General features: G+C 50.2%; 1 protein-coding gene across 2 annotated transcripts in view; it reads right to left on the reverse strand.

Annotated features, from left to right (window-relative positions):
• The window catches only part of Hhipl1 (HHIP like 1), a 30,293-nt gene that overhangs the window by 8,931 nt on the left and 7,500 nt on the right, over positions 1-13,862 (reverse strand). The window contains exons 3-7 of one of the 2 annotated variants that reach the window (XM_029559869.1): positions 9,932-10,075; positions 7,940-8,268; positions 7,231-7,357; positions 3,396-3,541; positions 1,885-1,942 (exon numbers count right to left, since the gene is read on the reverse strand). In XM_029559869.1, coding sequence (XP_029415729.1) covers positions 1,885-1,942; positions 3,396-3,541; positions 7,231-7,357; positions 7,940-8,268; positions 9,932-10,075 — 804 coding nt within the window. Of the gene's footprint in view, positions 1-1,884; positions 1,967-3,395; positions 3,542-7,230; positions 7,358-7,939; positions 8,269-9,931; positions 10,076-13,862 lie in introns of both variants that reach the window. The other variant, XM_008825634.3, reaches the window with a different exon arrangement.

The following is a 13,862-nucleotide window of genomic DNA, read 5'->3' on the forward strand; positions in this document are numbered from 1 at the left end:
AAAAAACAAAGACAAATCATTGTCCTCCCTTAAAGAGTCAGTCCAGGGGCCTGAGGAAACGGCTCAGTGTGTAAAGTTCTTGCCTCACTATGTGAGGACTGGAGTTGGGATCCCCAGCCTCATGTAAATGCCAGGTGGGCATGACAGCCCAGCTATAATCCCAGGGCCTGGGAGGTGGAGGCAGAGAATCTTTGAAGCAAGTGAGCTAGCCAGACTAGCCGAATTGGTGAACTCTGGGTTCAAGTGAGAGACCCTGCCTCAATATATAAAGTGGAGAGCAATCATAGGAGACACCCAACATTGACCTCTAGCCTCCACAGGCACATATACACATGTGCACATGTACTCACGTACATGTACCCACACACATGTGAACATACACAAGTACAATACACACACACACACACATACACACACACACATTAATCTAAATAAGCCTGTCAATCTTACAGGATAAGACAGCTCCCAAGGAAGCTGTCTGTTTCAGAGACTTAAGAAAATAAACACAGTGGGGGCTGGACAGATGGTTCAGCAGTTAAGAAGCTGCTCTTGCAGAGGACCCAGGTCAGATCCCAGCACCCACATGGAAGCTAACAACTGTCCGTAACTCCAGTTCCAGGGGATCCAACACCCCCTTTTGTCTCCCTCAGACACTGCAAACAGGGGTGTACATACAAGCAGGCCTAACAGTCTTACTCATAAAATAAATAACAAGTGCAGCACCTATACAAACATGGAGGTCAGCATGATGGCCCCCTTCCCACTGGCCACTCTCACCTTTGAGTATGTGCACTACATGGTAGTCTTTGGCCACTGACCACTCTGCCCTGTGAAAGCGTTCTCTGCAACGGCGCCTGTGTTCACTGCCCACTAACACCTGAGAGTGCTTCATGTCATTCTGTGCCAAACTCTGTCTTCTACACTGCCAAAAAAAAGTACCTAGACTGGCCTAGAACTCACTCTGCAGCCCAGTTTAGCCTCAAACTTGTACTCTTCCACCTTAGGAAGATTCCTGTCTCCTAAATAGCTGAGATTGCAAGTATATACTGCTACGTCTGGCTGAAAGCCATGTTTTAAAAGTTCTATAGGTAGGGCTAGAGGGATGGGTCAGTGGTTAAAAGCACTGGCTGCTCTTGCAGAGGACCGGGTTCAGTTCCCATCACCCATATGGTGCCTAACAACCATCCTTAACTCCAATTTCAGAGGATCTGACACCTTCTTTTGGCCTCCAGGGGCATTGCACAACATGGGTGCACTTAGATCCATGCAGGCAAAACACTCATACACATAAAGTAAAAATAAAAGAATTTAAAAATTTTTAAAGTTCAATAGGGCGTGTTTTAGGACTTCTCCAAACTGACTACATCTCAAAGTGTAGGATAAATGTATTTTCTGGTGGAGAAACAGAAATCTATGGGCTGAGAAGAGGTTCTAGAAAGACCATCAAGTATTCATTCCTCAAACACCCCAGCATCTGATCTGTACCATTCCCAGGGCCTGGGGGATATCACAGGGCTGAGGAGATACACCCTTCATCCCAGAGACTCCAGACAGGATGATGGGAGGCAGTCCTGCAGCTGTGTGATTCCAAGTGATGACAGTTGAGAGAGGACCAGGTAGGATGGGGGTGGGGTGCTGATAAGTTGGGGAAGGCACCTGAGACTGCAGGCTTTGTGCCCAGTTTATATGCTGCCAAGACTGAGGGCCCGTGGCATGTGACTGCTACTTATAAAATGGGCAGCCGAGAAGCACAGAAGGATTCAGTGTATAGGTCGCCAACCAAGGAGGAAGCAGGTAGGTGGAGATGGAGGTGTGGGTGGAAGATGGGGTGCTAACTCTCCCTGCAGACAGTAAGAACTGCCAGACCCCAGCACAGGGACTCACCTAGAGGGGTCGATCACTTTGTAGATAACCCCACGTGCGGCTGTGGCACTCGGCACACCTGTGGACATAAAATACAGCTCCCCTTTGCACAGGGAACAAGGCAGCCAGTGAGAAGGCTTCCTGGAACTTGGTGTAGGTCCACCCTGCCTGCCCTAGCTCCCCTCAGACTCAGAGGCTGACCCTGACCACCCATCATCTTAACATGTCCTCCTCAGCCTCTGCAGTACAGTCCTCAGGATGTTTCACCCTGCCTGACCCCACTCGGGCTCCCACCTCCACCCAGACATGCCCTGCTGCCTGCCTGACCAGGCCTATCGCACTGACCCTGATCTGCTGGGGTTGGACCATGGCACTCTATGTATACATAAGGACCATGTTGACCAAATCTGCTTTCGGTGGCCCTGCCCCTTGGTCTCTGTGCTGTGAATGGGCCTGGCAGAGCATTGCCTTGTCACTTCTCATCAAAGCACAGCTAGAGCTGGGAGCTGCAGGGGCAATTCTGCCTTGGCCGCCACCACTGTTCTTGGCACGGTCCAAGACTCTTTGGACTGGCTGGCTCACAGGCACCTCCTCCTGGTTTCCTATTACTCTGTGTCACTCAAAGGGCTGAGGAAGGGCCCCTGGGAACTGCACCTTCCATCCAGACTCTGCATGGGAGGGGGGAAGGGGTGGCATCTAAATCATGTTAACCCCCTACAGACCAAAAGAAAAGGCTTCCAAGGACCCAGTGTGCTTAAGGATGGCAATGTGGCTGGAGCTGGGGCTGGGGCTGCCCTTTGAGAAATTCACATTCTAATGGGGGGAGGTTGTCAGTTCAACAAAGGTTTCTCACACTAGGCCCTGGGGGGGCTCTGGGCACTGGGCACTGCAGGGGATACCCCTCCAAAGGCCCTGGGTGAGCGTTGCCTGGAAACACCAACAAATATGCACCAGGGCCTGCTGGGGGCCTCCAGCCTTTTATCAGGGAACAATCCCAGGGCCAAGGACAAAGGCAGGAGGCTGGAGCAGGATCCAGCCTCCGTGGTCCTCTTTCTCTCCCTTCCCCCTCTGTTCCCTGCATTGAAAACGTAAGTAAGTGCCTGAATATGGGGCCCAGCAACAGGCAAGAAGGCTATGTTCATCTGCTTTGAAATGACAACGTGACTTTACTCAATAGCTCAAATACATTTGCCTTTAGTGATCCAGCTTGGTGAGAGAATCTCCTCTCCCACCTGCCTGCAATTCCACATTCCAGATCATTCCTGCTCCAGCTAACACTGGGAACTGTCTAGCTCTCCTGGCAACCCCACCATGGGGGTAAAGACATTAACAGTCACTTCTCCAGTTTCCAGATAAAGAAGTGGAAGCTTGGAGAGGCCAGGATTGACCCAAGAATGCACAAGAAAGATCTCAGGTCACAGAACACACTTCTCCCAGCCTGAATTCCCTCATGTCAAAGGCCAGAAGGATGATGGGGATGGACAAAGGGCTGGGACAGTCTCAGACACCAGCAGCAGGCTGGAGATGCTCACCAGCCTCATCCTCTGCAAAGGAGATGATGTGTGGGTAGTAATTGTTGATAAGGCCTGGGAAGGCACAAGTCTGTCCACGGCCCATGCAGACTTCACTGTACTTCCAATGGCCTGTCTCTGGATTCTCTCGAAGGGACATCAGTCTCCTGCAAAGGAAAATGAGCCATGAAATCATGCTTGGTATGTTGCAGAGGGGAAGCCATTCATCCACACACCCATCCCTATATCTACTCATTCATCCATTCATCCCTCTATCCATCCATCTACTCATCCATGTATCCATCTGTCCATCTACCCACCCATCCATCTACTCATGCATCCATTCATTCCTCTGTCCATCCATCTACTCATCCATGTGTCCATTCACCCACCCATCCATATATCTACTCATTCATCTTTCTGTCCATCCATCTACTCATCTATGCATCTATCCATCTACCCACCCATCCATTTACTCATTCATCCATTCATCCCTCTATCCATCCATGCATCCATCTATCCACCCACCCATCTATTTACTCATTCATCCATTCATCCCTCTATCCATCCATGCATCCATCCACCCACCCATCCATCCATCTACTCATTCATTCATCCCATTCATCCCACTATCCATCCATCTACTCATCTATGCATCCATCCACCCACCCATCCATCTATCTACGCATACATCCACTCATCCCTTTGTCCATACATCTACTCATCCATCCATATACCCATTATCTATCCATCCACTCATCTATCCATCTATCCATCCAGCCATTCATTCATCCATCCTTGAACTCATCTATTGACCCCTGGAACCAAGATCACATGTAAGTACAGGGTGCAGTACAAAATGAGCATGCACCAGCTCTTGTCCAAGAATTACTAAGAATTTAGGGACAGTGGACTGGTGAGATGGTTCAGAAAGTAAACCTGACAACCCAGGTTTGATTCCTGGGACCCACATGTTAAAGGGTGAGAACCCACTCCTACAACTTGTCCCTGATCTCTTCATGCTTGCTATGATGTGTACACACATGCACATACAGACACGCACACAGAGACAAAATAATAAATCTAATTTTTAAAAGTTTTTAAGAATTTAGGTGATCAAAAAAAAATCATTGACCCAAATGTAGGCCATTTGAGCATCAGGCCCTGTGTGGCTGCAGGGTTTTATGCCCTCAAAGCTGGCTGGGGGTGTGGTCTTTACTGAAGCCTTCCAAGAGAGACTGAAAAATGAACAAGACTAGCTGGATCCCTGCTCCTCAGCTCAGTAAAGCCATGACGTGCAAGAGATGCAAGTCTCTGGAGAGCTGAATTCTTGTCAGGGCTGGAGCCTAGGGCTGTGCACATGCTTCAGGGTTGCCTGAACCAGGGCATCCTGGGATGCCTCTCTTCTCTACTTGCCAACCACGTACAGATACCTCCATGCCATGCTCAGATTTGCTTCTTCTGTGAAGCCCTCCCTGGCTGCCTCCATACCTGGCTCCCAGCACTAGGCACAGGCTCTCTGAGATTGTCCTCCCTCAGACTGGGCATGGGTTACTCACTAACCTGGTTACAAGTTATTCTTCACCTCCACTGGCCTGGTTCCAAAGAAGCTTGGGACATATTGGCAAAATTAGCTGAATTTCTGTGGACAGGTGACTTAGGTACTCTTGGGGAAAGAGATCAGAGTAAAAGTGAAGGCTTCATCTAGACCCACTTCCAAAAGGGAAGGCCAAGACCCCAAGGATGGAAGAAGGAAGCACCATCCAGGGGCCCAGGTGTGGGTTGTGGCTGAGCTCCAGACTGCAGGCATACTGACCACAAGGTTGCAGCCTTCACAAGGTTGAGAAGCAGGTTCTGACAGGATGGCTCTGTGGGTAAAAGTGCTTGCTGGCAAGCCTAAAGACGACCTAAGTTTAACCACCAGAACCACATGGTTGGAAAGAGAGAACCAACTCCCAAAAGTTTGTCCGACGCACATACAAGTGTGTGTGCGCACACACAATGTAAAAAGTAAAAATAAAAGTGACGAGAGACTTCCTGATCTCCTCTCCTGAGGCCCCATATTTCAGCTGCCTGCCCATGGAGAGGTCAGAGTGGGATTAGGGCCACCATGCATGAGTGTGACTAGTTGACTGCAGTTTTTGTTTGTTTTTTGAGACAGGGTCTCACTATGTAGCCTCAGCTGGCCTCTAACTCACTGTGTAGACCAGGTTGGCCTCAAAGTCACAGAGATCCACCTGTCTCTGCCTCCTCAGTACTAGAATCAAAGAAATGTGCTTCCACTTTTTGTTTTGTTTTGTTTTTTGAGATAGGGTCTCACCATGTAACCCAGCCTAGCTCCAAACTTGAGGTTTCCTGCCTCAGCCTCCTGAAAGCTCAGGTTACTGGTACATGGACCATCTTCTAAGTGCTGTGTGTTTACTGACTCCATCCAGAGACATGCCTAGCAGGTGGGAGCTGTTATCAGCTGCATTCCGCAGTGAGGATACTGAAGTGCAGACAGGTGAGGGAACTGGTTCAAATTCACATCAGTCAGGGGGAGGATTCAGATCGGCCACCTCAGCTACCCCTTTTTTTTTTTTTCACAGTCTCACTATGTGTCCCTGACTAGCCTCAAACTCACAGAGCCTGCCTCTGCCTCCAAAGTGCTGAGATTAAAGGCTATGCCACCACACCCAGCAGCAGCTGCACTTTTTTGTTTGTTTCACTGGGATTGTTGTTTTGAGACAGGGTCTTCCTATAGTCCCAGCTGGCCTGGAACTTGCTATATAGACCAGGCTGGCTTCAGTCTCATAGAGCTCCATCTGCCTGTGCCTCCCAAATGCTGGGGTTAAAGGTGTGAGCCACCATACCTGAATAACCAACTGCACTTTAAAAAAAATTTTTGAATGTATGAGTGTTTTTCCTGGGTGTATGTAAGTGCACTGTGTGCATTTGGTGCTCGCACAGGGCATCAAGTCCCCTGGAACTGAAGTTACAGACCTTAGTTATGGACAGGACTGTTTTTAGCCACCAACAGGTAGTACTGGGAACCAAACTCAGGTCCTCTGCAAGATCAGCCAGAGGTCTTAGCTGCTGAGCCATCTCTCTAGGCCAACCAGCTGCACTTTGAAGCATCATGCCAAGTTGTGCCACTTTGAAGCACCCTGGACTTCTCTGGTCCTCAGTTTTTCTCCTCTTTACAATGGGACAACAGGATGGTCATAAGGTTCCATAAGTTTCAAGGACTGAACCTGACTCACAGCAAACTCACACTGTGTCATCACCTCCCCTCCCCATCCCACCTCTTACAAAATATCAGCATCTACGGTATGACTCACCCTCCCCAGCACACCCACTAGGATCTCAGTGAGGTTGGCACTGCCCAGTGCATGACTCCATAGGCCACGATGGCCAGGCCGGCAGCACCCCCAGCAACCCTTCCCCTCATCAGGGTAGCTCCAGTTCCCCAACCTGCGCTCCTGACTGGGGTGAGATGGGCAGGGTTCTCCAGGGCCCTGCCAGTCAGTACAGTGACAGGTCGTGGCTTCCCCCAGGAGTGAAGTGGTCGGCCCTGTAGAGAAAGCTGTTTCTGTTCAGCCTCAGCTCTTCACAGCACCAGTCAAGCTGAGAACAAGTCTTTGCAGACTGGTAAGAGCCACACTTGAACCACAGAATAGTCCTTAAAGCCAGCTAGATCTTCATCCTGGTTGTCAGGCTGTTTCCTAAGATGTAACTGGGCCTTCCTCCCTGAGGAAGAGACCAGTGTGACCCACTCCTGGGGTTGTGGGAGTTCACATGGATGGTACACAGACACACACTTTTTACCCCAATCGAGGAGTCAGAGGCAGCAACTAAGGCACTCAGAGTCACTTACCCACTCATGAAATCACCGAAAATGTAGAGGCCATTGAGGTTAGGGTACTCACAGCCCCGGTACACGTAGCCCCCTGTGACTGATTTGCCCAGTTTGTGAGGGTAGGCGAAAATGGGCAACACATCATCTGTGGAATGGATGAGAAACTGGGGTGAGCCTACACTACCCAGTCATCCCCAGGCCCAGTGCAGAGCTATGAGGGCAGCACCTAGAAGGGTTTGTGGCCCTGAGCAAAGGAAGTGCTCATAGGGGCATGACATATTTTCAAGGGCTCACAAGGGGGTGAAGGGCAAGAAGGGCCCTAGAGTGTTGTTTGAAGGGATCCCTGAAACATAAGGTCTGGAACGAAGAACAGTCTCAATGAAGGAGACAGAGGGCAATGCTCATAGGGCCAGGGTCTGAGGTGACGGGGGTGTCCAAAGAGGCAGTGGGGCATGGTAGTGTCCATGGGAAGCTGGATTACTCAGCACGGGGGTGGTGGATCTGACTGGGGGGGGGGGTCCCCGGGGGATTGGGGCAGCTCTGGGTCCACAGTTCCCGGGAGGGACGAATGGGACGTGGTGGATGCAGATTTAGAGTCGCCAGGGTGATGGTGATCCCGGTTGGGGGTTCCCAAGGGGATGGGATGGGGGCGGGGTGGCTCCATATCAGGGTTTTCTGAGATGGGGGGGTCTGGGGTGCCTCTAGTCGGGTCTCGGGACACAATTACCGAGGGAGGAGTTGGCACACAGCTTGCGGTCGTAGCACTCGAAGCCCTCGCGCGCCCGCCAGCCATAGTTGCGGCCCCGCTCCACCAGGTCCACCTCCTCGAACTTGTTCTGGCCCACGTCGCCGCAAAACAGGCGCCCGCGGCCGGCTCTGGACACCGGGTCGCCGCGGTCGAAGGAGCAGCGCCACATGTTGCGCACGCCCAAAGCGTAGACCTCTGGCCGCGCGCCGGGGTCGTCCACAAACGGGTTGTCGGGCGGGATGCGGTAGAGTGGGCCGCGCTCATTGCGGTCCACGTCGATGCGCAACACCTTGCCCAGCAGCGCCGACCTGCGGCCGGGGCGGAGAGCACCGGCTGGGGTCCGCTGAGCCCAAGCAGGGTGGCGATGTGCAAGCCCCCAGGGCCCAGCCTTCCTCAGCCATCCTCACCCTCTCCTCCTTCTGCACACCCTCCTGTGTTAGGCTCTTGCTGTGCAGCAAGCCTTCTACAGAGGACACCCGAGCTTGGACACGCTGCCACCCAGCTAATCAGTGGTAGAGTCAGATGCACCCAGCTCCATAAACCCAAGCTCTTAGGAGAAACACCAGTGTCCTCATCTATAATACTGGGGACCCCACTCGGTGCTGTCTATTCACAGCGCTGTGCTATAGGGTTAAGATTGTACTACAAAAATAACTCATCGTAACGCTTTTCTGGTAGTCAGCCTTGTGATCCCACATAGTGGGGTGCTGAGCCACGGAACCAATGCAGGCCACCAAAGCCAGATATACCAGACTACAGGGGAGAGTCGGGACGGGGCACGTGTGCAGTCATCTACAGGCAGCTCTGGGTGGGTAGCCATTCACTTCTTTAATCACATTAGCAAAGAGGGCCTACAATAGGTAAGACCCAGAAGGTGCCTGCAGCCAGCAGGGAGAGAAATACAGCTTCTTCAGGGTGCTTCCGGCCCAGCACCACTCCTCTGCTAACATGAGGGAGCTCCTTCCAGGATGCCTTGCAAGGCAGGTTTGGTACAGTTTGCTGAGTCTGTGATACATCTGTGTACCTGTCACTAGCACACAGCATTAGCACCCCAGTGTTTCCCTCATATTAGAGACACTGCACAAGTGTCCTCTTTCGTGGTGATAAGCCTTCCACTGGCTGAGGTTCATCCCCATCGACAGGCACTCCAGGCCCCCACCTCCATACCTCACACCCAGCTTCAGGATCTATAGGTAAAAATTCCTGGCATCAAAACAATGCTTTTAACTTCCGTAGAATTATTCAGGAATTCTCAATCTCTATTTTCTCAGCTTCAGCGCCAAATGCATCACCAACATGAGAAGACAGGGCTGTCTCTCACTGTGGCACAGGATGGCACAAGCCACACACTGTAATCCACACGTCCTCCTCAGTGTCACTTCCTGGGCCAAGAGAGGCTGTGCATTTTTTGGCTAAAGGAATGGAGGAGGCTGGCTGGAGGCTCCTGCATATTCCTGTGTACATGCACAGCTCCGAGTGTGTGTCTGTGTGCATGCACACACGTGTGAGGAGGATGAAGGCAGGCCATTTGCTCAAGACAGGAAGTAGGTAGATGAGAATGAGACTACCCTTCAGCATCTGGGTCTCCTTGGGGCAAAAAAAACCCACGCTCCTCCACGACCATGCTCCAACCTGCTCTGCCTCCCCATTTGACCTGGGAGGACCCGCCTTCCTCCAGCAGGGCCCAGCAGGCCAGGGCTGACTTTGGAGGAAACCTCATCATCCCAAGGGCTCACTGCTGTCACTTCTCAGGCATCTGTGACCATGAGCAGGGCCCTGACCCTACAAGCACAATTGCTTCCTCTCCTCTTGGTAAGTCTCCCATGAGCCTGTCACTGCCCTCTCCAATCAGTGATAAGTGACTTGCCCTGGGGTCCCCAGCTAACTGCAGGCAGGGGAAGCAGCTCTCCCTCCAGAAGAAGCTCATGAGTGTGCAAAAACACGCCCTAGCCATGCAACAGCAGGACATACTTGTTTTGGGCGTTTCCAAACTTCCCAAAGGGGTCTCCAGCCATCCCGCCATCTCCAGTAAAGATGTAGAGGTACCCGTCATGCCCAAAAAGCAGCTGGCCCCCATTGTGGTTGGAGGCTGGTTCTTCAATCTCCAGGATTATCCTGAAGAGAGAAAAGCACCCCCCAATAAGATCAGCTTTCCAAATGTGACCCCCCCAAAATAAAACAGCAGTAAAACCTCTTTCCAATGCCATTTGCAATAGAAAAGACTTCATTTCCTTTGTAACAAGATATTTTTCACAAGAACCTGGTGGGTGGACTGGGTGGAGTTAAGTCATTCCACTGTGTCAAGGACCTGGATACTCAGAAGCTTGAGTGACCTGCTCAAGGCCACGCAGTCCATTGGCATCAGCAATGGGACTAGGACTCTGCTCTAGTGTTTGTCTATTGCCCTGCACCACTGGTACCTGATGGGAATTCATGGACTTCACCACTGGCACTACTTATTTCTCACACTAGTTAAACTGAGGGCACACTACCCCCCACCACTACCCCATCCCAGTTAAGCCATGAGCTTCTCAGGGCAGTAATCCTTACTGCCACTGGAGGAAACCTTCCACTGCACCCAGCCAGCTGGCTTTCCATCAGGGTTTGCCATGGAGAGAGGAAAGCAGGAGAAAGGGAGAGGCTGTCATTCTCTGTCTCTGGAAGCAACAGATGCAGAGACTCAGGAGTGGCCACTGTGGATATCTCAGCCAAGGTTGCAAAAACTCAGCAGCACAAACTCTTCCAGTTGATGCCTCCACACACTGGAGGAGTTCAAAGTCATCATTGGCTACATAGCACATTCAATGCTAGCCTGGGCCATATGAGACCCTGTCTTAAAACAAAACTCTGGAGCTGGAGAGATGGCTCAGAGGTTAGAGCACTTGCTGCTCTTCCAGAGCTCAGTTCCTGGCACCCATATTGGGTGGCTCCTAACTGCCTATAACTCCAAATCCAGGGGATCTGGAGGCCTCTCCTTGCTGTGTGGCCAACTCCCTGAACTAAATTCCCCCAACAGAAATGAGCCCCAAATAGTACAGGTTCAACAGTACCAGCAACTGAGCTTGTAGTCTTTTATGAAAACAAATCAGAAAAAACAAGGAGCTGAGCAGACAGCTCAGTGGTTAAGAACACTGGCTGTTCTTGCAGAAGACCCAGGCTAAATAGTACAGGTTCAACAGTACCAGCAACTGAGCTTGTAGTCCTTTATGAAAACAAATCAGAAAAAACAAGGAGCTGGGCAGACAGCTCAGTGGTTAAGAACACTGGCTGTTCTTGCAGAAGACCCAGGGCAGCTAACAACTGTCCATGACTCCAGTTCCAAGGGATCTGATGGCCTCTTCTGTTCTCCATGGGCATTGCATGACACGGGTGCACTTACATACATGCAAGCAATCCATGAATACAAATAAAAATAAAAATAATAAGATGTTTTTAAATTTTTATTTTTATTTTATGTGTATGAGTATATTGTCTGCATGTGTGTGAGTGCACCCATGTCGTGCAATGACGTGGAGGTCAGATGAGGGTGTCAGATCCCCTGGAACTGGAGTTAAGGACTGTTCTTAGCCACCACGTGGGAGCTGAGAATAGAACCCGGGGCCTCTGTAAGAGCAGTCAGTGCTCATAACTGCTGAGCCATCTCTCCAGCCCCCCCCCAAATAATTTTAAAATGTTTAAAGATCAGAAAAATCAAAACACAGAAAAGCCAGGTCATTATAACCCATGTCTTGAGTCCTTCAGAGCCAGTGCTGGGGGTTTTCCATGGTGCGGCTGATGCATATGACCAGGTAGGCAAAACAGAGCCCCAAACTCTGGGTCATCCAGGCAAACGACAGCTCGGACTGCTGGTTACCAACCTCCTCCTGTCCCAGGAAGACACTGACAGCTGACTAGGGCACCGATGGCAGTTCACTCCCAGCCCTGCCTTGAGCCAGTCAGCCATGCCTACTTCTTCCTGAGTGAATCAAATTCTAGGCTTGAATGTGTCCCCAGAGGACCCTTGCTAAATCCTCAATGTGAAATATGTTTATCTGTATACTTTGTGTCACAAATTCAGAATTTTTAAATAATGTATATATATGTTTGTCTACCTCATGTGTGCAGGTACCCTCAGAGGCCAGAAGAGGACATCAGAGCCCCTAGAGCTGGAATTGTAGGCAGTTAAGAGCTATACAATATTGATGCTGAGAGCTGAACTCTGGATGAGTAGCAAGTGCTATTAGCCACTGAGCCCTCTCTCCAGCTCTAGGGTTTTGTTTTGTTTTAAGATAGGGTCTCATGCAGCCCAGGCTAGCTCAAATGTGTTACGTAGCCAAGGCTAACTTTGAACTCCTGATCTTCTGATCTTCCTGCCTCCACCTCCTTAGGTCTGAGATCACAGGATATGTACCACTGTTTCCAACTTCAGTTTTTATCAGAAGTCGGTTTTTAAAAGTCAGGGCTGGAGACACATCTGTTCTGTCTTCTCTCCCCTCTGTCAGGTACATGGGATAAACCATCTCATGGAGAAGAGGTTGTCCAGGCTCAGGTGCCATCCTGAGAATTGTTTCTTTTTCTCGCTCTCTGGCTGCCAGGAAACTCAAGAGTCAAAATTAATGCCATAAAAGAAGATCAATATTAGCTCTCAGAGCCGCCACTTTGCATTCTTTTTCTTTTTAAAAGGATTTTTAAACTTTTTATGTGTGTGTGTGTGTGTGTGTGTGTGTGTGTGTGTGTGTGCGTGCACATGTTATTACATGGGTGCTGGGATCTGAACTCGGGTCCTCAAGATCATACATCAAACATTCTTAACTATTAAGCCATATCTCCAGTCCATCTTTCTGGTTTTTTATATTTCCAATGTCAAGACTTCACACTTGGGGGACTAGAGATAATGCATCAGCAGTTAAGAGCACTGGCTGCTCTTGCAGAGGACCTGGTTTGGTTCCCAGCACCCACATGGTGGCTAATCCACCAATAACTCAAGTTCCAGGAGATCGAATGCTCTCTTCTGACCTCCTCAAGCATTGCATGACACTGGTGTACTTACATATATGCAGACAAAGCACTCCTACACATAAAATAAATTTTTAAAAGAATATTTTACAGTTTCAACAAATATATGATGTCCTATAATTTGCCTGCCCACCCTGGCACGTACATGCCCTTTACTTGGAAGGCAGGGGAAGGCAGCTTCTACAAACTACATTTCCCATGCTCCTTTGCTAGATGAACACTTTCAGCCAATGGAAAGTATGGGCAGGAGCCAGGCACGGGGAGGGTGTATCTCCCTGGGTCTGTGTTTTAGGCAGCATCTCTGCCCTTCCTCCAAGGCTCCAGTCAGGTCAGCCCCCACCAGGCCTCCCACTGGGTGGTCCCAGCTCTGGGCTCTGGTGTTCACTTCTCGCTTTGTCCTTTCAGCTCTCTGATGGAGGCCGCATCCTCCAGCAGCTCAGCCACAGCACCTCCTTCCCCAAGTTGTCCCTCCATCACTCTGACACCTGAAGAGCTCCTTCTCAGTATCCATTTCTACCTGGGGGAGTCTCTGAGGGACAGGGTTATTTTCCCAAGAGACCCAAACTGACACTATGTCCCTTGTGCCAAACCAGATTAACTCCCCTCCAAAACTGGAAGCATATATACTGGAGGGTGGGTTCTTCAGGCTTTGGGGGGGCCCAGAGGTAGAAGTAGATACAATCAGGCTGAAGCTGGGCATGGTTCTGAACACTTGTAATCCCAGCACTGTGAAGTAGAAAGAGGAAAGATCAGCAGTTCAAGGCCAGTCTCTGCTACATAGAGAGTTCTAGACCAGCCTGGGCTACCCAAGATCCTGTCTCAAAAAAAAAAGAAAGAAAGAAAGAAAGAAAGAAAGAAAGAAAGAAAGAAAGAAAGAAAGAAAGAAAGAAAGAAAGTCATCCTCAGT

The sequence above is a fragment of the Nannospalax galili genome, unplaced genomic scaffold (assembly GCF_000622305.1).
Source record: "Nannospalax galili isolate Female #2095 unplaced genomic scaffold, S.galili_v1.0 scaffold188, whole genome shotgun sequence".
Taxonomy (NCBI): domain Eukaryota; kingdom Metazoa; phylum Chordata; class Mammalia; order Rodentia; family Spalacidae; genus Nannospalax; species Nannospalax galili.